The sequence below is a fragment of the Antechinus flavipes genome, chromosome 2 (assembly GCF_016432865.1).
Source record: "Antechinus flavipes isolate AdamAnt ecotype Samford, QLD, Australia chromosome 2, AdamAnt_v2, whole genome shotgun sequence".
NCBI classification, from domain to species: Eukaryota; Metazoa; Chordata; class Mammalia; order Dasyuromorphia; family Dasyuridae; genus Antechinus; species Antechinus flavipes.
The window spans coordinates 270245505-270271221 of record NC_067399.1 but is presented as its reverse complement, the minus strand read 5'-3'; the positions used below and the strand labels follow the sequence as shown (position 1 = coordinate 270271221).

General features: G+C 36.5%; 1 protein-coding gene across 1 annotated transcript in view; it reads right to left on the bottom strand.

Annotated features, from left to right (window-relative positions):
- Nucleotides 1–12832, bottom strand: part of FAM98B (family with sequence similarity 98 member B) — a 34039-nt gene extending 21207 nt beyond the window's left edge. The window contains exons 1-3 of the mRNA XM_051977052.1: nt 12730–12832; nt 8516–8664; nt 2431–2565 (exon numbers count right to left, since the gene is read on the bottom strand). Of these exons, the coding sequence (XP_051833012.1) occupies nt 2431–2565; nt 8516–8664; nt 12730–12800 (355 nt within the window). The 5' untranslated portion in view covers nt 12801–12832. The remainder of the gene's footprint in view (nt 1–2430; nt 2566–8515; nt 8665–12729) is intronic.
- Nucleotides 12833–25717: the final 12885 nt, after the last annotated feature.

Here is a 25717-nt window from a genome sequence, read left to right as displayed (position 1 = left end):
GAATCATCAGGGGTTTAGATAATCTTTCCAATAATACATATCATAAAATTTCTGTAATTAGATTTCATCAGTTGCTATAGCCAAACAATCTTGTCACCTTGCTTGATAGTATTCTCAATGCCTCATTTTCCTTCTTTCCACATTATCTAATCAGTTCTGCCAAGATGTGCCATTTTTATCTCCATAACATCTCTTATATCTAACCCCTTCTCTCTCATCACATCACCTATCACATAGATTATTGTGACAGCCTCCTAAAATATCTCCCTCTTGGTTCAGGCTCTCATCACACAGAAACAACTGTAATGAACACCGACATGTTCTCCCACTTCCAAGGATCTCCCGCTTTCAGTTCAACATCCACATTTCGGCCAAAGAATTCTTCCTCAAATACCAATATTCCTTATATACCAATATATACATGTCATAATCCTACTTCTTCAGTTTCTGTTTTTCCCTTCACAATTGGCCCCAGTTTGATTTTCCAGTCTAAACGTAACTCTCCTCTTTCCATACGATGTGCATCTAATACCATCCTCTCTTTTCCTAATATGTAGCACTGCATCTCTCATCTTTATGCCTTTGCATTATTGGGTCCCATGCCTGGAACAATGCACTCCTTCTTTTAAGTCTTAAAAAATTATACTCTTCCTCCAACATGCAATTCACGCACAACCTTCTACACGAAACCTTTCCTGATTTTCCCAAGTGCTAGTACTCTTCCTCTGCATAGCCTGCATGTGTCTACCTAGTATTTTTATAGGTATTCTCTTTACATTTAACACACACACACACACACACACACACACACACACACACAGAGTTACTCCATACTAGAAATGTCCTTAAAATTATGGATTGTTTCATTCTCTGAGAATTTATACACTTAACAAATGCCTCAGTCTAGTAAACCCTACTAGAGTTTATACTATTTTGGCAGAAAGTTCAAAAATTCAAAGTGACCTCAATGTCACCATAAGATATTAGAGTAAGATTTCAGAGGATAAAACAAATCATTTAACTAACTACACATTAACTACAATATGACTGTTATTATTATGAATAACAATTGGTTTCTTTTTAATTCTATGTATTTTATCTTATATATTTTAAAAAATGTTCTTCTGAGAAGGAGTTGGCTAGACTGCCAAAAGGGTTGGCTAGACTGCCAAAGGTATCCAAGACATAAAAAAGTTAAGAACTCTTGTTCTAAATAGGTTTTTGATATATATACGAAAACCTGTGACAATGTTTAGAAATTTATGTTTAGAAAACTATTAGAAATAAATTCTTGCCATTATATATATTTTTAAAACGGAACTTCCCTTTTATGTGAAAGTATTAATAATAATAGCTAACATTTACAGAGCATTCCACTTTGGTCTGCAAAATGCTTTCATTTTCTCTCATTTGATTCTAACAACAACTCTATGAAATAAATACTATAAGTATTTATATATTTATTGAGCACCCGGGATGTGGCAGGCATTGTGCCAAACCCTTCAAGAAAACAAGAACCACTAAGATACAATAGGATAAAATCACTTTCCATAAGGAATTTGAGAAATAAACGACGACTCAAGTCCATTCAATATTTGAATCATCAGGGGTTTAGATAATCTTTCCAATATAAGTATTATTATCGCCATTTTAAAGAAGAAAAAACTAATAATAAGATATAAAACCAACTATGGTCTACAAAATAGTAGATCTTAGTGGTACAATTCAAATATAGGCTTTTTCCAACTCCAAGTCTGGAACTTTTATTTTAAGATGCCTTTCATTTTAAAAAATTCTAATTTTGTGTTAATTACCACCAGATCTCAAAAAACAGTTAAATCTTCAACATGTCAAAGTTATAAACATAAAGAAATTAAGTACAGCAAAAACTATCACAGAGCTATGTAAAGTAAAATCAAAATCCTTACAAATCCTGGCTAACATTCCACTACCATAATCAGAAAAATGCAAGTGTGATTGAAATACACTATCTATTGAAACAGGGCAAATTAAACCAATTTCAATATTGCAGTTAAAAATCCATATTTCACTAGTGAAGTTTTATCATAATCTTGACCTCAGAGACACCAACATATACATACATAAATGTTTTAAGAATCTATGATTTCATGCCTGGGAATAATAGTTCTTTCCACCAAAACAGAATGTAACTGTTCTATATCTTAATAAGAAGCTTTCAGCACTCAGGGGCTCACTTTTTGGCCTAAACTATTCATAGATAACATACAGTCAATCCATCTCTGGCTTGTACTCAACATTCTCCTGCAAAGCCTTTGAGAAATACAAATCACTTCCATACTGTTTAACATATGTTTGTAAGTGAATAGACACACATACAAACATATACACAAATAAATAACAGGTTAACAATACAAATCATTAAAGTACATTAAGTAAAATATTACTTACACAAAAGTTTCAAACAATCATCTTTCTTTTTTAAACGATCTTTAATGTCTCCTGAGATGAGTGTTGAATAGGGACAGGACAATTCTTTTAGAAAACCACTTATCTCAAGCTGGAAGCTCTCTATATCTTCACTTCCTTTAAAGGAAAAAAAAAAAGATACAAAATAATTCAAACATATACTGACCACTTAGGCAAAAAGAATAAGGTGACATTCCAACTTAAGGGAAAATTAAACTGAACGACAAACTAGAAAGCAGAATTTTCTATTAATGAAGTCACTTCAACATGTATTTATTAAGTGCCTACTATTTGCCAAGCACTATACTATGCCCTGGGGACAAAAACAAAACAAAATGGCTCATTTGTTGAAGAATCTTATTTTCGACTGACACAAATAACATTTTTATCTGATCCTAGAGACAAGAGGGAGCCACTGCCATTTACTGAAGCAAAAAGATTGACATGATTAGACATGTACTTTAAGAAAATCACTTTCAAAGGTTTGTATGTAGAAGATGAGAGAGGGGAAAGATGAAGCAAAAAGACCAATAGTTCAAGCAAAAGGTCCAGTGAAAAATTAGACTAAGATAATAGTTGTTTGAGTTGGAAAGAGGAGGTCAGACACAAGAGATATAAGGCTATCTAATTATACAGGGAGAAAATAGGAGGGAGAGTAAAGTCAAGGATAACCTGATGTTACAGACCTTAGCAAGTACTAGAACAGTGGTGTCCTTGATTGATACAGGCAAGTTTATAAGATCACTGGATTGGAGGACCTGTTTTATATGTGACTTTAAGATATGTATGGAATATCGAGTTTGAAATGGTTAACAGGTGATGCAGGACTCAAGTTCAAGAGAGACTAGAACTAGATAAACAAATCTGGGAGACATTTGAAGAGAAATGACAGATGAATCTATAGGAAGGAGCTGCAGTCATTGTTGAGAGAAAAAGGAGGGCTACACTCATTACAGTGATACAAACTTGGGACATGTTATGGGACATGACACAGATCATGAGCTACAAAAGAAGACAAAGGAGGGAGCTATATAAGAGGAGAATCAGCAAAAAAAAGTGTCAAGAAAACACAAAAAGGACTATGCAGAAAGATCTGGCAGTCAATGTTAAATACTACATCATAAAAGTCAGCAAAGACAAAAGATTGGCAAAAGACCATTATACTAGGCCCAGTAAAAGATTTCTAGCAACTATGGAGATACAAGGCAAGTTAAGGAGGTAACTGAAGGGCACAAAAGGGTTCAGGAAGGATTTTTTTGAGGGAGACTTAGATGTGTTTTTGAAGGCAGCAAGAAATGCATCAGTATATAAGAAGACTGAAAATTGATGGTGAGAGGGAATGTGGATAATTGTAAATTATTCATGTTATCCTCTGCTAGATGAGATTAGGGTATAAGTAGGGAGACTGACCTTTAGATTTTCAAAAAGCCACCTTTTTATTACACATTGCAATAAAGGACAATAGAAAAAGGATGATATTATGAGGTTTTGAGAATTAAAGGGAAAAGCAAGCTTAAAGAGAAAGATCTCTATTTTCTCAGAAAAAAATAAACAAGGACCTCTGCTGACAGTTTTAGGGAAGAAATAGTGTGGGAGGCTTAATGAAAGAAAAGAAGGTTTAGAATAACTGTTGTTAGGAGTAGACATAAAAGTATAGATTTGTTGCACCAAGCAATTAAGATTAGATAACTAATACATAGTATACTCGAAGAACATGTGATTTTATATGATTTTTCTATAAAATCTTTCATCAACACCATCAAAGTAGATATGGAAAGAGATAAAGGGTTCTAAGATAAGTAATTCAAAAACAGTGACTGGTTAACTCTAGTGTCAAATTTGGAAGTGAAGCAGGAACAGGGACGAAGAATGTTCTGGGACACCCACTAAGGGGTGGAGGAATTAGAAACCGTAACAATAAATATACACAGATTTAGCAATATAATGGGGATTATGACTGGATAAAGGAATTTCAGATTCTTGGTCATGGAAATGTAAAATCTTTGAGTGATATAGCATTCAAGGGCATGACCACTATTGTATGTGGTGAGGATGAACAAAACATAAGGTTATGGGGATTAAAGAAACTGAAGAATTTGGCCCTAAGATACAATGACCACAAGTACTCTACTATAAGAGCAAGATTTCTGATGTGTGTTAAACCAGGAAAAGGGTTGAGGTGGAGAAGACAGTGAGCCAAGTACTTGGTGTATAATAAATTCTTTTTTAGTTGGTTGAGATAGAAAGCCAACAAGCATTAACAAGCATATAATTAACAAAAGCATTTAGATGAGGTGACATATCTGACATACTGCCTGCTTCATGTGCTACAACAGGTTCCCCAGATAGGCTTTAGACCCTCAGAGCATGGCAGATCTCCTGGCTTTCCATGCTGAGAATTTAAAACATGCAAAAGTGAGAACTGCAGCATTGTAGCATTTTACTCTATCCTTAAATTATTTTGCAATAATGTAACTTAGTAGAAATTACACTGAACTGACGACCAAGAGTCTAGTTCTAGATTCTGTTCTACTACTAACTCACTTTATAACCAATGGCAAGAGGCAGGCCTCTCTGGGCCTGAGTTTCATCATTTACCTGTAAAAAGAAAAAGTTGGGCTACCTAAGTTTTAAGTTTCTACCAGCTCTAACCTTTTAAGATACAGAATTAAAGTAGTATCTATATATTTTTAAAAAATTTTTAAAAGGGAAGTAAAAAGTCCCACAATATTCTAGCCCAGTAATACCACATCTGAATATTATGTTAGATTCTGAAAGACACTAACAGGCCAGAGCATGTCCAGAATGGCTTAGAACCATGTTATACGAGAATCAGCTAGTTACCAGTGGATGTTTTCCCAAGAGGGAAAAAGACCTAGTGGGGACATAGCTATTTTCATGTATTTGACAGTTTATCATGTGGATGAGAGAATAGACTGGTTTTATTCCACTTTAGAGGATAAAACCAGAAACAATGGGGCAGAAACTGAAGAGATATATGTCAGAAAGTAGAATACACTGCCTAAGAGTATTCCTCTCTCCAGGTCTTCAAGATGATGTTGGATGATCCTGTGTTGGGAATACTAAAAAGGAAATTCCTTTCAGATTGAGATTGGATTTAATAGCTTCTGAGTTCCTTTCAACCTGTGAAATTCTGTCAAGAGAAGCAAAGGAAAACCTGGGAGAAAAATGAAGGTCAAAGAAGGGATAAATCCTTTGCTTAGGGTGGTCATAAGGAAAAGGTAGAGTTGCTGAATATTTAATTTGCTTTCTAAACAAAGGATAAAGACTTCTATACTGAAAATGATAAAACAAAAAAATTGACTGAGTTAATAACCAAGATAAGTAAAAACATAATAAAAGAGAATCTAACTATCTATGATAAATTCAAGTCATTAGAGCCATATGAACTACATTCTTAAGTCCAAAAAGAGGTATCAAGTGTGATCATTTTAAGTGATTATCTGAGCCATTAAAAAAAAACAGAAATGGTACCAAGGATTGGCAAGGACAATATGTTGATTCCAAAAAGTGGAAAGAGTGCAAACTATAGGCCATTAAGCAAGACTGATTGCTGGGAAAATTCTAGAATGCATCATTAAATGAATTACTAGTAAATATCTAGATAAGCAGTGAGTACTAAGAAGAAGAACATCTCGCCAAAAATCAGTAATGTTAAACTCAACTTATTTAAAGATAGGATTACTAGGGTGTTTTCAAATACCTCATATTATTCTTGTAAAGAATACCAAAAGATATGGATTAAACAATAACACAAGGAAATGGACTCAGAACTGATTGTATGATAAAGAGCAGCTATACATGGTTGAATGTCAACTTGGCAGGAGGGATCCAATGGAGAACCCCAGGGATCTATGCTTGATCCTTTGATTTTGAATATTTTTTATCTATGATAAGGAAAATGTATAGATGACATGCTCATAAAATCTGCAAACTACACTAAGCTGGGGAGGGGTTGCTAACACATTGGATGACAGAATATTATGCTAACTTTTAAAAAAAATGATATTCAAAAGGAATAAATGTAAATTATTATATTTGGGAACAAAAAAAAAAATTAGTTCATTAGCATAAGAATGAGGGGGCGTGATTAGATAAGCTTTTCTGAAAAAGCCCTGGGAGTCTTGGTGTACTACAAACTCAGTAAATCAGCAATGTGATGTTAAAACCAAATACAGTAACGTGATCTTGGGCTGTGTAAAGAGGGGCACTGAAGCCAGGAACAGAAAGATTATAGTTCCCCTATATCCTGCCTGTCAGACTTCAAATGGAGTATTTCTCAATTCTGAGTAGCACTATTTAAGAAGGATACATGGGAATGTATTCAAAGAAAGACAATCAGGATGGTGAAGGCCTTGAGAAACTAAAGCTGTTTAGCCAAGAAAAGACACAAAGACACAAAACAGATTTACAATTATCTGAAGGACTGTGGTGTAGAGGAGGAATCAGATTTGTTCTGTTTGATACCAGAGGGCACAATATAGAGCAATAGGTGGAAGTCATAAACAATCAAGTTTAGGCTTGATACCAGGAAAAACACATTAACTGATTTGTGGTGGTTGAGTCATTTCAGTCATGTCTGACTCCTTGTGACCCAATTTACGGTTTTCTTCACAAAAGATATGAGATTCCAGGTCCAGAGTTCTATACGCTATGCCACCTAACTGCCTGCTAACTATTTAAAGTGGTCCCAAAACAGAATACATTGCTTCAAGAGGTGATGGGTTCCCCCAACACCTCCTTCTTGGAGATCTCCAGGCAAAGGCTGCATGGCCACAAGCTTCATTTGTTATAGTGGAGATTCCTTTTGTGGATGGGATTAGTCTAGATGGCTGCTGAACTCTCTCCCAACTCTAAAATTCTGTGATCTTGAAGTAAGCCTTATACTTAATTCCAAATTATTAACTTATATCCTCCCCACCCTTTGTTTCAAATTATATACTCACATACATATGTTACCCAAGTTTAGGTAAAGACAACTGAAAAGTAAAGTTTTTAAACTCTTTAAAAAACGACTAGCCATTTGCCTTGACAATTTAACAAAAGGACATTTAATAAATTAGAGCTTATGAGTATTTTCATAATTAAATCACTGTAATTTTTTAAACATGCAGCATACTTTTCTGTATAAAGATATGACTGAAAAATTCTGTCACCTTGTTACATAAAAACCCTGTGTGACCACCATCACATATTTACTGACTATAAAATAAATTAATAATTCCATTCTATCTGTGTGTATATTGCTATGAACAGTCCTTGGATTGAATCTATTTGCTCACTTTTATTCTCTAAAGTCATATGATAGTAGGCTGTTTTGCTGCCAGTAGTACTTTAAATTTCAATGTTGATTCAGAAAGTTTTCTATGTATAGTCAAAAAAAGAGTTTCTTCTAGAGATCTGATTCAATTCTATGTACAAGAAGTCTTCCTATTAAAAAGACATATATAGAGCCATGGTAGCTATTGTTCCCATTGTCACTGAAACTTGGAACTTTTCTGAATACATGGGTTCAGAAGGAAATGAGATGTAAAAAGTTCAAAAAGCTAACAATCTGATCTCTAAGGGAAAAGACCATCCAGAAATTTCCCCAAATTGCCAAAAATTTGATAAAATTTTCATTTTCTATTGCCTAAAAATGAGAGATTCCTATTAATTCAAAACAAAATGAACCAGATTTAAAAAAAAAAAAAAAACCTTTGAATTAATATAATATGTTCCTTTTTAAAAATTAAAGGCCAAAATGCCATCTAAGATATTTGAAAAATGTTACTCTGAATATAAATTATAATTATCAATTTTGGACAAGTTTAAATTAGATTACCGTAATTTCAATACTATTTTTCCAAAATAAAATATTCTCATAATCCAATATAGTCAAGCTTCTTCATGTTTCACAATAAACCAAAGTGATTGCAATCACTAAATGCTATAAAATAATGACTTCTTTGTATAACAAGAATAAAGCAAACAATTTTTTTTTAAAGGCTTAACTACATATTACAGTTGGGGAAAAAAAAAGGCAAAAGAAGTTCAATGGAAATACCGGCAGTTGAAGAGATACTTTCTTCTAAGTCACATAATGGTTTTATCTGAGATCCTAACCAAAAGCAGAGGTCTGAAAATTCAGATGAGGACAGGCCACTTTCTACTGCTTTGATAAGTGCTTCTTCTTCTAAGAGAGGACCACTGTACCTAGGAAGAAAGGAACAAAAAGGTAAAAACTAGAATAATACAATTCTGAGTGATTAACACAATTTTTCTTACAAGTTGGGATTTTCCCAACAAATTAGCATTTGATATAACCATTGAGGAATCATACAGAGTTAAGCATAGTTTCTTTCTAAGGCCGTATTTCCTGTTATATACATAAATTCACACATTTAGAATATTGACAGATGAATTGACAGAGCATTTGTCAATCTTTTACTATGCATCAGGTCCTGTACTAAGCTTGGGAATATAAACATAAGCAAACAAGGAAGTTCTTGAACTCAAGAACTTACATTCTAATAGAGGAAGAAAACAAATAAAGGATTGCTAGAAAGCTGTGGGAAGGAGAAGGGAATGGAACTGCATATATGTACATACACACACACACACACACACACACCCTTTCATGGTGAGGTATCTGCAAGAAGTGGCAGTGAATCCTGGCTTTCAGCAAGATAACAAAAAAAGATTCACCACTCAAAGCCAGAAACCCAGAGAGCCTTTTTAGAATTTAAGGTGCTTTCACATAAATTATGTTATTTAATATTAACAGGCAAGAAGTAGTGGAGTAAAAGAGTCAAGGATGACAGCTAAATGGAGGATAGACAGGACTGAAGAAAGAGTTGGGACAGGCAAACTCAGCAGTCTATCACAATAATTGAGGTGTTAAGTGATAAGGAAGTACATCAGAGTGGAGGTTGTGTCACAGGAGAAAAAGGAGTGAAGTTAGGGTATGATGGGAAGATCTGAAGTCAGATTTATAAGGTGAATACAAGTGAGATGTCTGGGATGACACCATTATCACAAGCCTGGGTGACTAGAAGGTTATCAATGATCTTGACAATAACAGAAAAGTTGGGAAGAGAGGATTTGGAGGAAAGATGAGTTTTCTTTTAGAGCCAGTGAATTTTAGATGTGTCTGAGACACCTAACTGGAGTTATCTAAAAGGCAGTTGGCAATGAGGAACTAGAGTTTAGGAGAGAAACTGGGGCAGAATATCCTGATCTGCATAAAGATGATAACTGAACTCAGGAAAGTTGATAAGATCATCAAGTGAGAAAAGTACAAAGCAGGGTTTCTTTACCTTTTTTGCACCTTTAGCATTCTAGTGAAGCCCTGTGAACCTAATCTTAGAATAATGTTTTGAAATGTATAAAACATGAACACGCAGAACTGTAAAGGAAACCAATTACGTTGAAGCACTTTTTTTTTTCATCCAAGTTCACAGACCCCCAGGAACATATATGTGTGTGTGTGTGTGTGTGTGTGTGTATCTCCTGTGGATCCCAGATTAAGAACCCCTGGTATACAGAGAGAAGAGAATAGGGCCCAAGACAAAGTCTTGGAGGAAACCCATTATTAGCAGGTACGACATGAAGATAGAATCAAGGATACTATAAAGGATTGATCAGATAGTAGGAAGAGAACCAGGAAAGAACATTGTCACAAAAACTTAGGGAGGAGACAATCCACAAGCTATACTGTAATCAACAGTATCAAAAGTTGTAGGCAAGTGAAGAAAGATGAAGATTACCAAAGGGCCAGTGGATTTGGCAATTAAGAAATAAATAGCATTTCTGGGGAAAAAAGTAGTTTCAATTAAATGATGAGGTCAGGGGCCAATTTAAAAGGGAGGTGCCAATAAGCAGGAGAAATGGAAATACTTCAAGTAAACTACTTTCTCAGGTGTTTATTCTAGAAAAGGAAGAGAGATTTGAAAAGATTGGTGGTGGGATAGAACCAGGGTTTTTTTTAAGGAAGGGGATGTGAACATGTTCATAGGCAGCAGAGAAGAAGCCAGTAGATAGGAATTGTTTTTAATATGAGAGTGGAAATGACAGTAAAGGCTAAAGAAATTGAAAGGGGAAGATCTTGGTGCTATGTAATTGTAAGTTATTATCAACACTATTGTTAATATTGTTGATAATACTTAGAATTGTAGATGGAAAGTTGGTATCCTGAGTCTAGAAGACTAAAGTCCCAACTTCTGTGCTTTCCTTCATCAAATTACTTCACTCTCTTTGTCCTTATGCTGACAAAAAACATTGGTACAAGGAGTTTCCTCATCTGATGCTCCTATGCCAAGGAAATCACAGGTCCATACCCTTATCAACTAAACTGATTGATAACCTCACTAAATTTCAGCCTTTTGCTCCTGCTGTTTCTATAGCAAAGTTGATAGCTTCCACTACTTCCAAAATGAATGCTGTCACTTCTCCCTAGCAGCAGGCATTCTCTATATCCAAGTGCTATCACTGCAAAGGGAAGAATCAAATCAGCAAGCATTTATTAAGAATCGAATATATGTCAAATTCTAGAATAAACTTTGCTGGACACGTCTAAAAATGAATAAAAGCAAATAAAATAAAGCAGCTCCATCAATTCAACTAACTTGCAGATGGAACCCTCCATTTACGTTTTATCTCCCATTAGACAGCGAGCTCCCTGAGAACAGGGACTGTCTTAATTTTTCTAATTACATGTTTAGTATGTGACAAGTACTCAATAAATGCTTTTTAAAAAAGTTTAAAGTTGCACTAAGAGTTTTGGGTAACTAGTGTAAATAGTAGATGATGCTGGCGATAGTAATAATAAGGTTTAAATGTGCACTAAAGGCCTTGGAACACTAGTATGAAAACAGAAGAAGAAAAAGGGAGGAAGGGAGGAAGGGAGGAAGGGAGAGAGGGAGGGAGGGAAAGAGGGAAGGAGGGAGGGAGAGAGGTAAGAAGAGAGGGAGGGAGGGAGGGAGGGAGGAAGGGAGGAAGGGAGAGAGGGAGGGAGGGAAAGAGGGAGGAGGGAGGGAGAGAGAGAGGAAAGAAGAGAGGGAGGGAGGGAGGAAAGAAGAGAGGGAGGGAGGGAGGGAGGGAGGGAGGGAGGGAGGAGGGAGGGAGGATGGAAGGGAGGGAGAGAGGGAGGGAAAGAGGGAGGGAGGGAGGATGGAAGGGAGGGAGAGAAGGAGGGAGGGAGGGTGGAAGGGAGGGAGAGAGGGAGGGAGGGAGGATGGAAGGGAGGGAGGGAGGGAGGAAGAGGGAAGGAGGGAGGAAGGGAGGGAGGAAGAGAGGGAGGGAGGGAGGATGGAGGGAGGGAGAGAGGGAGGGAGGGAGAGAAGGAGGGAGGAAGAGAGGGAGGGAGGGAGGAAGAGAGGGAGGAAGCTTAAAACCGCACTAAGAGTTTTGGGACATCCCATATAAACTCTAAATAATCATAATAATGATACTTAAAACTGCACTACGACATTTGGGACACCCTGTAGAGTCCTTTAACGTTTTGTAAAGCATTTTACAATTATAATTTCATTTAATCTTCACAACAACCTTGGAAGGTAAGTGCTACTGTTCCCCGTTTTACACATGAGCAAACTGGGACAGAGGCAAAACGACTTGCCCAGCATCCCACAGTTAGTATGAGAGCGAATTTGAAGAGGTCTTCTGGACTCCGGGCTTTATTCCCTGCGCCACCTAGCGGCCTCCCGAAAGTTTCCATTTGACCATCCCTGGCTAAGAAGTGGGGGGGAGAGGAGCGTGATTCCGCAAACCCTCCCCTCCCCCCTATCCCCCAGCCACCGGAAAGTCTCCAGCGGGAAGTTTCCTGCTACCCGCTCCCCCCCATTCTCCTGCGGAGGGGCTGCTAGACAGGGGCGCTTAGTTTTGGGTCCTTCGGGAGTCCCGTTGGGCGGGCGGCCACCACGAGAGATCGGGACGTGCCCGGCACGGCCCGACAATGGGGTAGTAAAGAAGGCGGGAGACCGGGGAGGAATGGGGGGCTCAATGGCGCTTGGGACCTGCCCCCTCCCCCAAAAAATGAACCACCCCACACACACCACTTACCTCCCCAGCCTCGCTCTAAGCCTCAGCCTAGCTCTGGACTTCGGGGGTCGTCGGGACCCCTTCCCCCCTCCCCATTTAACCCCTTTGAAGACATTCCCTGCTTAGGTCCGCACCGTTCAACCTCCGGGAGCAGTTCTGGCAAAAGGTTTCCTGCAAAAACCAGAGAAGAGAGCGAAGCGGAACTTCTCCCTTAGGGGAAAGTTCCCCAAACACACTCACCCCAGGGCTTCAAGCGTGTCCAGCACATCCCCCTCCATGCTCGCCTCTGGGCCTGGCTCCGGCCTTCTCATGGTCCGCCGGCCCGGGTCGGTGCACCGTTCTAAAAAGCCCGGCCGGAAGCCGACGGCTCTACTCTCGGGTTCCGGCCCGGCCCACGTCGCCATGGTGATCGCTTAGGAAGCCACTGCCTCTGGCTAAGGATTTGTAGCACTCCCTACTCACCCTGTGTGCGCTTGCCGTGGTTGACCTTGCGTTAGCCCGGTCAATAGCTCTTCTTGCCACAATAGTTATGAAAAGACCCATCTTGTCTTAATTACAGTTTGTGTCAAATGATTGCGATTCAGTTCATATGCACAAACTTTTGGATTTAAAGCTGGAAAGTACTTTCATATTATTATTTTACAGATGAGGAAACTGAGGTTGAAGAAAAGCCCAGGGTCACACAACTAGTAATGAAACTTTCCCAGCACAGAGATTACTCACATCAATAGTCATGTACCATACGAATTTTTTGAATAGGGTTTTTCTAAAGACAGTAGATAATCCAAAAGAATAATTAGAAATTCAAGCATCATGACAAGTAGGTATATTTTTATCGAGCTATATTTTTTATAGGAGCAGCTAGATAGTGAAGTGGATAGAATGCTGGCCCTGCAACCTGGAGGCTCTGAATTCAAAAGCTACCTCAGACACTTGCTTGCTGTGTGACCCTGAGCAAGTCACTTAATTGTTTGCCTCAATTTCTTCATCTGTCAAATGAGCTAGAAAAGGAAATGGCAAAGTGCTTCAATATCTTTGCCAAGAAAACCCCAAATGGGGTCACAGCCAGTCACATTTTTATGTTCAAAAGGCTATCAAAACTATCAAACTGTGCATTCCCTTTGATCCAGCAGTGTCTCTACTGGGCCTGTATCCCAAAGAGATCACAAAGGAGGAAAAAGGACCCGCTTATGCAAAATTGTTTGTGGCAGCCCTTCTTGTAGTGACAAGGAACTGGAAACTGAGTGGATGCCCATCAGTTGGGAAGTGGCTGAATAAGTTATGGTGTATGAAATTAATGTTATAAGAAATGAACAGGATGATTTCAGAAAGGGATGGACAGATTTTTTACATGAAGTGATGCTAAATGAACATAGCAATAACAAGATTCTATGATCAATTCTGATGGATGGCCATGGCTCTTTTCAACAGTGAGATGATTCAGGCCAGTTCCAAAGATCTAGTGATGGAGAGAAGCCATCTGCAACCAGAGAGAGGACTATGGGGACTGAGTGTGGATTATAACATAGTATTTTCACTTTTTTGTTGTCATTTGCATTTTGTTTTCTTTCTCATTTTTTCCCTTTTTGATCTGAATTTTCTTGTGCAGCATGATTGTAGAAACATGTATAGAAGAATTACACATATTTAACATATATTGGATTACTTGCTATATAGAAGAGGGGATGAGAAAGGAGGGAGAAAAATGGAACACAAGGTTTTCAAAGGGTGATTTATGAAAACTATGCATATGAAAATAAAAAGCTTTAAAAAAAATTTTTTCTGTGACTGTTTACTTTACCAGGCCCTGCCCAGGCTTAAACAGTAGTATCAATTACCCATACTCTTAAGTGATGAATGCTTTTTGTAGGTAGACAATTTTTAGATTTCAGTAAAGTTTCAGTTGAATAATGAAGGGGCAAGACTACTGGGACTTGTTTCCTTCTCACCAAATTCTTGTTATGCAGAGGCCACAAATAATTCATAATGAGTGAAACTATACAGCAACAAAAATCAGAGAAGTTGTACAGATTTCAGCATATCAGAAAAATAATATGAATTAGTTATACAAGTGAAAATGGGATATCTTAGCTCAACACGGAGAACTCCTAATCTCACCCAGCAAGAAATTCTCCAAAATTTCTATTGGAAGTATAATGGGACTAATATCTGCCAGGTTCCTCAAGAATCTAGTTTATTCCTTCCCCCACTTCTGTAAAAGAAGTAATCTTAAACTTAGATCACCATAATTGTAGATGGATGGCTGTAAGAAGATGTGACGCATGATCTGGGGCCACTATACCCTGCTGACTGGATGATTTCCAAATGGAGACAAGGAAATCAGCATCTACCTTTGCTAAATGCCAGTTATCCTTGTTGAAAATTCTTTCTGGACTAGAACTAGATAAACCTTTAAAAAAAAATCCCACCTCCAAAAGGAAATAAACTGGAAATCAGGAACTAGTTAAGGCACTGAATCCTCTACATGTCTCTTGCTTCCCAGCCTTTTAATCTTTCTTTTCTGGTTTCTCCCCAAAAGGGATCTATAATTATGTCCTTTCTCAGATAAAAGAGAAAGCTTTCCCCTCCTCCAAGTTCTTGAGTAAACCCTGCCTCTCACATAGGTATGCTATACTGAATCATTTTAAGAAGAGTCTTAAATAAATGCTCCACCTCTAAACCTAGGGTTACATATCACCGAATCATAGAATTTCAGAGTTGGAATGTTGACACATCCCCAATAAATAGACATCCAATCTTGTTTGAAGGACTTCATAGAGGAGGATTCTACTATATTCTAAAGCAGCTTATCTCATATTTGGATAATCCCTACAAAAATTTTTCCTTATATCACGCTTACATTTACTTCTTTGCATTTTGTACCTCCTGCTAATTATTCTATACTCTAGGGCCATACAACATGTCAAACCACTGCCAGGTAATGGAAGATATACTTCTCAAAAGTATTCTCTTTATAGGTTAAACATCCAAAAGTTCTTTCAACTAATGACATGAACTTGAGGTCTTTCATTATCCTATTTCTTCTCTTGATGCTCTGCAACTAATCAATGTCCTTCCTACAATGTGGGTCCCAGAAGTAAAATACTCTAGATGTGATCTAATGAGGACAAAATACAGTGAATAGTGGGGAGCCTGTGTAATGTTCTCTTCTCTAAATTATATTGTTCTCTGTGAGCAGGTTTCTTGGGGAGCTTTTGGAGGCAGCCTTAGTTTCAATTCTGTGTAGTAATAATCATTTCAAATGCAGCCAGCTGTTAAAAGTTCAAAGCCTTTATTGTCTCCTTTAAAATAGCCTGGTTAGCTTTCTTAGAAGCTTATCCCTTTCCTTTGTTCCAAGAACTCTTGCCTCTAGTCTTTTGCCTCTGCCAGCTTCAGCCTCCAGCTCTTTCTGAATCCAAAACCTCCAGCCAGCAGAAAGGTGATATATGGAATGAATCTGACTCCGCCTCTGAGAGTGGGTTTGTGGGTTAGTGGGCTTGTCCTTCCTGACTTGTGAATCTCCTGGACTCCTCTTTGACTTGTGAATCTTGTAGAACTTTAATGAGTACAAAATACATTAGTGAGCTAGAGAACTGTAAAGTACATCTAACTTAGATAACTGGCTTAGCACCTTGTAAGAATTCTAACCAGCCTGACCTAAGAGGATTTACAAAACCTGTGATAGCAGTGAAAATACTAGCCTATGATGAACTATTTCTCCCTGCATAATGAGAGTACATTGTTCATAACTAGTTATCATTCTTCTTTGAAGATCTCACTAGTAAGTTTACATTTTAAGCCTGGATTGTTTCTGGTCACCATCTTTCTCTGCAATCAAAGAGAGTTAGAAGAGGAATGGAGAAAGGAAGGAAAATCTGAAGATAATTCACATCTATTTTGTAATTTTGCAAAGACTTCAATGAGGCGACTACATACCATAATAAAATGAATTTGGAAGCAATTGTAGAGACCAATATATGTTCTATAAGACAAACTGCCATGAATCTAAACTGTTAATTTAGGCTGATGCAGCTTTATGGATAGCTCTAATTCTTCTTGGTAATTTAAAAATATACTTTAGCAATATCATAGCTCAAAAATACAAATGATGTCCATGTTAACTCTTGTACACTTAACACTGTTATTTTTAATAAATATTCCTCATTTTATTAGCAATATTGATAGCAGTCCTACTCAATCAAATAAATGAACTTATAATACACTTTTTAGTAGCCAAAAAATACAGTGAATAATAACTTTTATTCTTGGATACCTTGTTCTTTTCTTCTTAGCTCCAGTACTTTTGGTGCTTTTTCTTTGGAAGTTTTCCCTTTCTCATCAGTTTTGAGAAAGTAATATTTCCTGACAAAGAAAAAGAGAGGACTTTGACCTTGAGGACAGTAAAGATGAGGATCACTATCATTCATTTTCATCCATCCATTCATTCATTCATTTGTGGGAACAAAGAAATTGGTCTCAGTTAATCAAATTTGAGGAAAAAATCAATGCTGGTAAGAATGATCCTCAAATTGAGCAATCCAGTAATACTGAACTTGCTGCTTCTCATACAAAACATTCCATCTCCAGACTCCCAAGTTTTTCAATAGCTGTCCCTCTTGCCTGGAATTCTCTTATTCCTCATTTCTGCTTTTTTAGCTTACTTCAAATCTTAGTTAAATTTTCACCTTCAGCAAAAATCCTCTCCTGCTCCTTGTTAATCTTTCCCACTGAAACTACCCCAAATTTATCTTGTAAATATCTTTTTAGTACATGGTTGTCTCCTATACTGAAGGCAGCTAGGTAGTTCAGTGGATAGAGTAACAAGACTGGAGTCAGGAAGATCTGAATTTAAATATAGTCTCATACACTTACCAGCTATTTGATGCTGGGCTATTCATTTAACCTCTATTTTAATCCACTGGAGAAATAATTGGAAAACCAATTCAGTATCTTTGCCAAGAAGACTCCCATGGACAATATTGGCGTTATATGACCCAGAGAGTCACAAAGAATCAAACATAAATATATAACAAATTGTTCATTTTTATCCAGTTTACTATTCAAATAAGCCATCTCTTTGATCCTTTTTAATTCCACTAGTCAAAATTTATCATGTATTACATTCACTCCAAATGCAGTCCCAAACTTATCAAACCAACCACTAACATTACCATTTTTCAGCTTCTGAATACTCTGATTCTTTGCCATGGTCTTCACTCATACAGGAGACTGCATATTACTAGTTGCTATTTAAGTAATTTAGTGCTTTTGGTATATTTAGTGATACTTAGCTTACAAACATATTATTATGGCCACAAGCCCAACTCTGCCTTCTTTTATATTGTTATTCCTCTCATTTTTTTCAGCAGTAAAAAATCCACTCACACAAAATGGTATAACTGTTGGCCCTTTGGGACTTTGATAAAAATATGATGTCTAACTCATTAACAATCCTAGCATGCAATTAAAAAACAAAAAGAAACTCTTAGAATTTTTAGTATCTGATTGAGCCTGTTGTCCCAGAAGGAAAGGATTTGGTTATCTCAGTGACAATAATTGCGTGTAATTCTTACTTTTCAATTTTTTTGAAAGCAAGCCTGGTCTTACACTCCGAAGTCAAAAGCCTTTCACTGTTCTCTCAGACTATGAACGATGGCTATTAAAACTGTTGCTCTGACAAAGACTCAGAAGCTGATTTTCCCAAGGGAATACGCTCCCTGGAAACCTCTCTGAATATTTTCTCAGTATGAGCAGATGCTGTAAGTGCACCCAGAGTGCCAGCATCAATTCCTCTTGCTTAATCAATGTCGGAATCTAGTTATGGCTCTCCTTTTGTTTCCTGCTTAATCAGGGCCTGAAACCACTCATTATCTGGCCCCATCCTGAGAATCATAACACATCTTCTCTGGCTACCCAGAGATTGCTGACATAAATTGGCAGAGTTGCTGACAGATTGGTCTTTCTCTTTTTCCTTAATCAATGCTTTATTAAGAACTAGGCAGACTTGTCCCTGAACTGAAAAAGCATTATTGCTCCTTGCAACAAAAGCCTATGTCAGGGCTCAGATTATTCTACAGACCTTGACCTTCATTTTTGTAAATCCCCAATTATAAGTTGGTATGAATTTAACTCAATCCTTTGACAGAATAATTTTAACCATGGCTGTTTCATTTTGGTATGGATATAAATATTCAAGATGACGCAAAATATCTGCCAGATTTCCCAGATATGAGAGATAGGGTCTTTCTAAGAACTGCAATATCCAGGAATGAATCCGAGAAAACATCACATCTTTCACATATTGATTTTCATTGTAAAAGAAGCATTGCTAGGTCAGTTAGGCTACCTAGCCCTGAACCTTAATATCCTAATTGTAGGTAACAGATGTAGAGACATGCTAGTAAATGTTTAATAATCAGCTTTTTAAAAATATGTGTACAACACACTTTTAAATTTAATGTATATAAATGATTTTCATATATAGATATAGATATATAGCTTGCAGTATTTGCCAATTTCTAAAGTGTACTTGCTCAAAATAAAAATTTAACAATTAGTTCACCCAGCTGCTGCTGGCTCCAAAACATCCCTAGTCCTTCCCTTCTTGCTCCATTTCAACAACTCTGACTTCTAATCTAGCAAGGAAATCAATGACTTCTATCTTCCTACTTCAAGGTCTCTAGTCTTGTTGGGAAGGCCAAAATTGTCCCTTACCTCTACCAGAAAGGAAGAGTAACCATTTCAGCATCCAGCCCAGCTATAACCCATAATATCTCACTCTCATCTCCAGGTCATAAGGTCATAGTGATAGGGAGACACAAAATATTGGGGACAGAGAGTTTTGGATACCAAAAGTACATTGGAGTTTTAGAAGTTGCAGGCTTAATTGATTTCCATATCAAGAGGTAAAGATTTTATTATGCTGCTAATAGTGGGCTAAATCCATATGGGATTTTAACAAAGAAAAGGAGTTTTCAAAATTAATTAGGGGAAAGAGGAGAGCTACATTCTTTAGTGGAACTCACAATTAACCAGGAGAAAGATATTATTAAAGCATGAAAAGTTCCTAATAAACCCAAGATGCCATAGGGTAGGCTAAATTCTTAAAAAAAAAAAAAAAAAAAAAAAAGTTTAGCAGAGAATTAGCCCATTGGCTAGCAGGCTAACTCTAAAAAGGAGTTAGAATCCTAAAAGTATTAGCAGGGGAATTAGAGTAGATTTTTTATGGGGGAAGTATAACTTTTGGCACTTGATATCAAAAATTGGCTTTCCAATTGGATAGACATAAACTTTGGATTCATAAAGATTTTGTCAATTTAAGGAACTGAGAAGGGACAAAAAAAAAAAAAATCAACTTAAGAACAAAAGGCCCACCTAAAAGACAATCCTATCAATGCTCCTTCCTGCTTGTCTCAAGAATTAGCTTTGGCTGTAAAAATTCAGGTTTTCTCTCCATAGTGCCACTCTTTGGTATCAAGAATCTATCCAACTATCCAAAATTTGGGATCTTCTCTACCCTCAATAGCTCCCCTCTATAATCTTGCTTCCCAGCCAGATATTGCAAGCTGTGTTCCTACATAACTAGAGAACCTATAACCACATATCAAGTTCATTATCAATATGGAGCCTATTATTCTCATACCCATTCTCACTGCAGATGCTACTCCAGATCTAAAAAATATAGCTGTCACCCACAATACTCATCCATATTTCCAAGATACCCTTCATGATCTCAGATCTGGGGGTCACATGATCTACTTTTGATATAGAGAGTTTCTCTATTTTTAATGGCGCCCACAGGAATCCATTCAATTTGGTTCCCTTGTAGATCAGAATCCTCTTTAAACTTTTCTTTACAAGTCCCCATCAATCCCCAACTACTTTCATTAGTTAACCATAGCATATGCTTATTTTGAAGACCTTCTAATTAAATAGAAATATAAAGTAACTGGTGAAGAACTTTACACTCTAAATAAATCCCTTAAAAATCATTCCCCATTCTCCTTCCTTTGCTCAAATATCAGAGGAAGACTCTTTTCTTTGCAAATTACAAGAATTTTTCTTGTGGCATTGATCCCATCCCCTCCAGTGATTTCTGGAAGCCTGCTATTTTTCCTGCTACTGACAGTCAATGCTCTCATTTTTTTTTACCAGGAAGACAGACCTGCTAGATCTATGGAGAGTATTCCTCCATCCCCACTCTACCTCCCCTGCCACTAACACCTTTCTAATTTATGAGTTGTTGTAAATAGTGAGTAAAATTTCTTTAATTCACTATATTATTTACCCATGTCATTCACATACTTTCCCAGCCATCCACCAATGAACCATCACTACAATTATGGTGGTCTAAATTTAAGTTTATTCCTCCCACAGAATCTATATTCAAGGGAAGGAGCTGATGGAGTACCAGAAGTCATGAAGCTAAAGATTTCTACTACAAGTCAAAGAGAGATATATGATAGGCTTATCTTGACTGGGAGGGACCTGAGCTAATAGACTGCTCTACACATGGGGCACCAAAATGATGACTTACAAGTAGTCATGAAAGTGGAGAGTCATCCTTAAAGAATTCACAGGCTCAGATTATTTTTAAACCAAGTGAAAAAGCAGTATTATGGGCAGGCTAAATTCCCTATCAGAACTTGTAATTTTTAAGGTGAAAGGAGAGTACCTTTTATGGATCAAAACTCCAAGGTATACTTGGCTCAGAAAGTCAAATGGTGATTGGAATGTTTATACAAAATAATGTCAGGGATTAACATCTACAGCTTGTCTTCCTGATTATATACAGTAATTGTGAGTATCATTTAGGGACAAGATAATCCTGTCAGTTTCTCTTCCTGGGCCCCACCTAGACACTAGGTTGCTAATAGGTACATGGTCTTTTGCTGGGAACTATTCACTCCATCAGAGAAAACTAGATTCTTAAGAGAACATTTTGTATTAACTATCTTTATCATGTTATCTGACAGCCCCCTCCTTTGATTTATTTTTAGTAGTTTTTTTTTTTCAAGAAGCTGAGACAATTTAGTTTTGTTCTGTGGTTTTTCATTTTGGATTTCTTGAAATACAGTGTTTTAACTGGAGCTATTCGACTCTACCCTAAAACCCAGATCACTATCTTTTATTGAATAGCCAATATAATTCCAACATGTTAGCACATATTCCCTGGAAAAATAAGTTTCTGTGTCTTTGTCAGAGAAACAGTTTCAACAGACATCGTCCAAAGTTTTAGAGAACAGTGAAAGGCTTTCGACTTGGGACTGTAAGACCAGGCTTCCTTTAAAAAAAAATCGAAGAGTAAGAATCACAGATAATTATTGTCACCAAGATAGCCAAATCTTTCCTTCTGGGACAACAGATTGGTGTTATTAATGATCATCTTTTTTTCTCAACTCTTACCCAATCCTCAACTGACCTCAGAAAAGTGAAACCTGAAAAAGACTTTAATTTAGAAAAGCCAAGATTACCTACTATATCCTGGACCATTGCCAATCTTCAGGACCTTTGTCATGCGCCTGGACTTCAATGATGACTCTAAAAAAGAGAATGATACTGATGACTCTGCCCCTTTTTATATTCAATTCATTTACAAATCAAGACATATCATTGGTTCTCTTTGAAGGATGAACAACAATTAAGCCCCTAATATGTGCTAAATACTATTTGGGGAGCATTTCATTATTAGAATACAAGTTTTTTGAGGAATTTAATTTTTTACCTTGAATATTATATCTTGAATGCCTACAATAACTAACATCTAGGAAGTGATTCATAAATCCTTATTTATTGATTAATTGAATAATTTGAGCCTCTTTCTAACTTTCAATATCTCTTTATCCATTGGCTCCTTCATTTTTGCTTACCACAATGCACAGATCTCCATTCTTTGAACTTTTTTATTTGAATTAAGCACAATAGAGGTGCACAGGTAATACTCTACATCTAAAGAAACCTGAGATTTTCTATATACCTATTCTTATATGTAGTCAAGATAAAACAAAGAAATAAATCATGGTATTTAAGGAGATTTCATCAAAAAGTACTGTCTTGTGATCAGAGCTGCCCTTTAAACTCTTTCTAGATCTCTACTCTGAACTTAAGTGAATTATGCTGTCTTCCCTGGGTTAGAAACCCATTTTTAGTTTTAGGTCATTTCATATCCCATGACTAAGGCAAATCGTACCAAACTTCTGCTTACTAAAATTAAAAAGGATTGAGAGACACTAAGGTAGAAAAACTTTTAAATTTATGCCACAATTCCCTCTGTTTTATGTAAGTATCAACTGCATAGGGGGCAGAGCCAAAATGGCAGGAAGAAGCCAAGATGTTGCCTGAGCTCTCTCTAGCTTGCCTCAGAATCAATGTTAGGCTGAACCTCTGAATGGATTTTTGGAGTTGACTGAATCCACAAACATTTGGAGTGTAATACAGACAAGAAAGATCTGTCTGAATTGGGAAGGGGGGAAGGCAGCCCAGTGTATGCACATTGCTGGGAGTCCTGGTGTGGGAAAGCATGGCCCAGAGAATCTAGTGGGAGGCCCTTAGCCAAAGTACAACATTATTAGTTACTCTGTCGTGATTCAGGGGGCCAGTGACTTAGCAATCAGCTGTGAGACCTCCAACACAGCTATGAAGGCAAATTGTGAGTCCTCAGGCCTTAGCATAGCAGCTAACTCAGCAGTGAGAAAGCTTGTAACTTAGCTGGTTCCAACAAAGTGAAAAGTCAGTAAAAGGCCCCTGCCCCCCGGGGGGGGGGGAAACTTGGGACAGTTTCTCCTATGACCTAGGAGTAGAGGTCAACTTTTATAGATGAGCACATAAGCAAAAAAGCCTTGACCATAGAAAGCTACTATGGTGACAGAGAAAATCAGAAGACAAATCCAGAAGACATCAATGGTAAAATGCCTATAGATGAATCTTTAAAGGGAGATATGAACTGGTCTCAAGCTCAAAAGATTCTCTTGGAAGAGCTCAAAAGGGATCTTAAAAGAGAAATAGAAGAAAAATGGGGAAAACAAATTAGAACTATGTAGGAGAATTATGAAAGTTTTAGGGAAGAAAGTCAACAGTTTGGAAAAGGAAACAAATTTCCTGAAAAAAGCAATTCCTTCAAAACAGAATTGGTGAAATGGAAAAAAAAAATTCACTAAAAAAATCAATTCCTTTAAATGTACAATTGGCCAAATACAAAAGGAGGTTAAAAAAATTTAAAGAAAAAAATTCACTAAAAATTATGATTATATCAATGGAAGAGAATGACTTGTTAAGAGATCAAGAATCAATCAAACAAAAGTAAAAAAAAAATTTTAATAGAAGAAAATTTAAAATATCTCCTTGGAAAAACAACTGACCTACAAAATAGATCCAGGAGAAATAATCCAAGAATTATTGGAATACCTGAAAGTCATCATAAAAAAAAAAAAAAGCCTGGACAATATTTCTCAAGAAATCATCAAGGAAAACTGCCCTGATATTCTAGAACTAGTTGATAAAATAATCATAGAAAAAAATTAATCATTCACCTCCTGAAAGAGACCCAAAAATGAAAACTCTAAGGAATATTGTAGCTAAATTCCAGAATTATTAGATCAAGGAGAAAATACTGCAAACAGCCAAAAAGAAATAATTCAGAGATCAAGGAGTCACAATTAGGATTTCCAGCACCTAACAGCTTCCACATCAAAGGACTGAAAGGCTTAGAATATGATATTCTGGAAGGCAAAGGAGCTTGGACTACAACCAAGAATCAATTACCCAGCAAAATGAAGCATCACCTTTCAGCTGGAAAAATGAATATTCAATGAAATAGAAGGTTTTCAATTATTTCTGATGAAAAGACCAGAACTGAACAGAAAATCTGATTTTCAAATATAAGACTCAAGAGAAGCATAAAAGATAAACAGGAAAAAAAAAAAAACCTATGGTATTTAAAAGTTAAAATGTTTATATCCTGCATGGGAATATGATACTTGTAACTCTTAAGATTTGTATCTTTGTCAGCACAATCAGAAGGGTATACAAAGACAGAATATATAGGTATAAGCTGGCTTTAATGTAATGATATAAAAAAGAAATTAGGGGTGAAAAAAGGATTGTACTGGGACAAGAGGGAAGGGGAGTCAAAATGGGATAAATTATACCACATGAAAAGATAAAAAACCCATTATAGTAGAGGGAAAGAAAAGGGAATGAGCATTGTTTAAACCTTAATCTCATTGGATTTGACTCAGAGAGGGAATAACACAATACTTAGTTTGGTATAGAAATTTGTCTCACCCTATAGGGAAGTAGAAGGGGAAAGGAAAAAGAAAGGCACAGGGGGCTGGTAAAAGGGAGATTAGATTGAGGGAGGTGAAGATCAGAAACAAAACAAAAAGAAGAGAGAAAAGGGAAATAGGATGCTGGGAAATACAGAGTTAATAATTTTAACTGTGAATGTAAATGGGATGAACTCTCCCATAAAATGGAAGCACATAGCATAGTAGATTAAAAGGCAGAATCCTAATATGTTGTTTACAAAACACATTTGAAGCAATGACTTACATACAGAGTAAAGGTGAAAAGCTGGAGCAGAACATATTATTCTTCAGCTGAAGTTAAAAAAAAAAAACAAAAAAAAACCAGGGGTAATAATCCTGATCTCAGACCAAGCAAAAGCAAAAATAGCTCTAAATAAAAGAGAGGAAATTTAATGTTGCTAAAGGGTACCATAGATAATGAGATAGTATTAATAGTAAACATATTTATACCAAATGGTATATCGTCCAAATATAGAGAAGTTAAGTGAGTTGCAAGAAGAAATAACAGCAAAACTAATTAGTGGGGATCATAACATCCCTGTCTCAGAACTAGACAAATTTAATCACAAAATAAACAAAAAAAGAAGTTAAAGAAGTGAATAGAGATTTAGAAAAGTTAGGCATGATAGATCCGTGAAGAAAGTTGAATGGCAATAGAAAGGAATATACCTTTTTTGCAGTAGTTCATGGAACCTCCAGAAAAATTGACCATGTATTAGGGCATAAAACCTCACAATAAAAAGCAAAAAGGTAGAAATATTAAATATATTTTTTTCATATCATGATGGAATAAAAATTATTTGTAATAAAAGGCCATGGAAAAGTAGATCAAAAATTAGGAAATAATATAATACTAAAGAATAATTAGGTCAAACAATAAATCATAGAAACAATGAGACAACAAATAAAAAATTATAAGATGC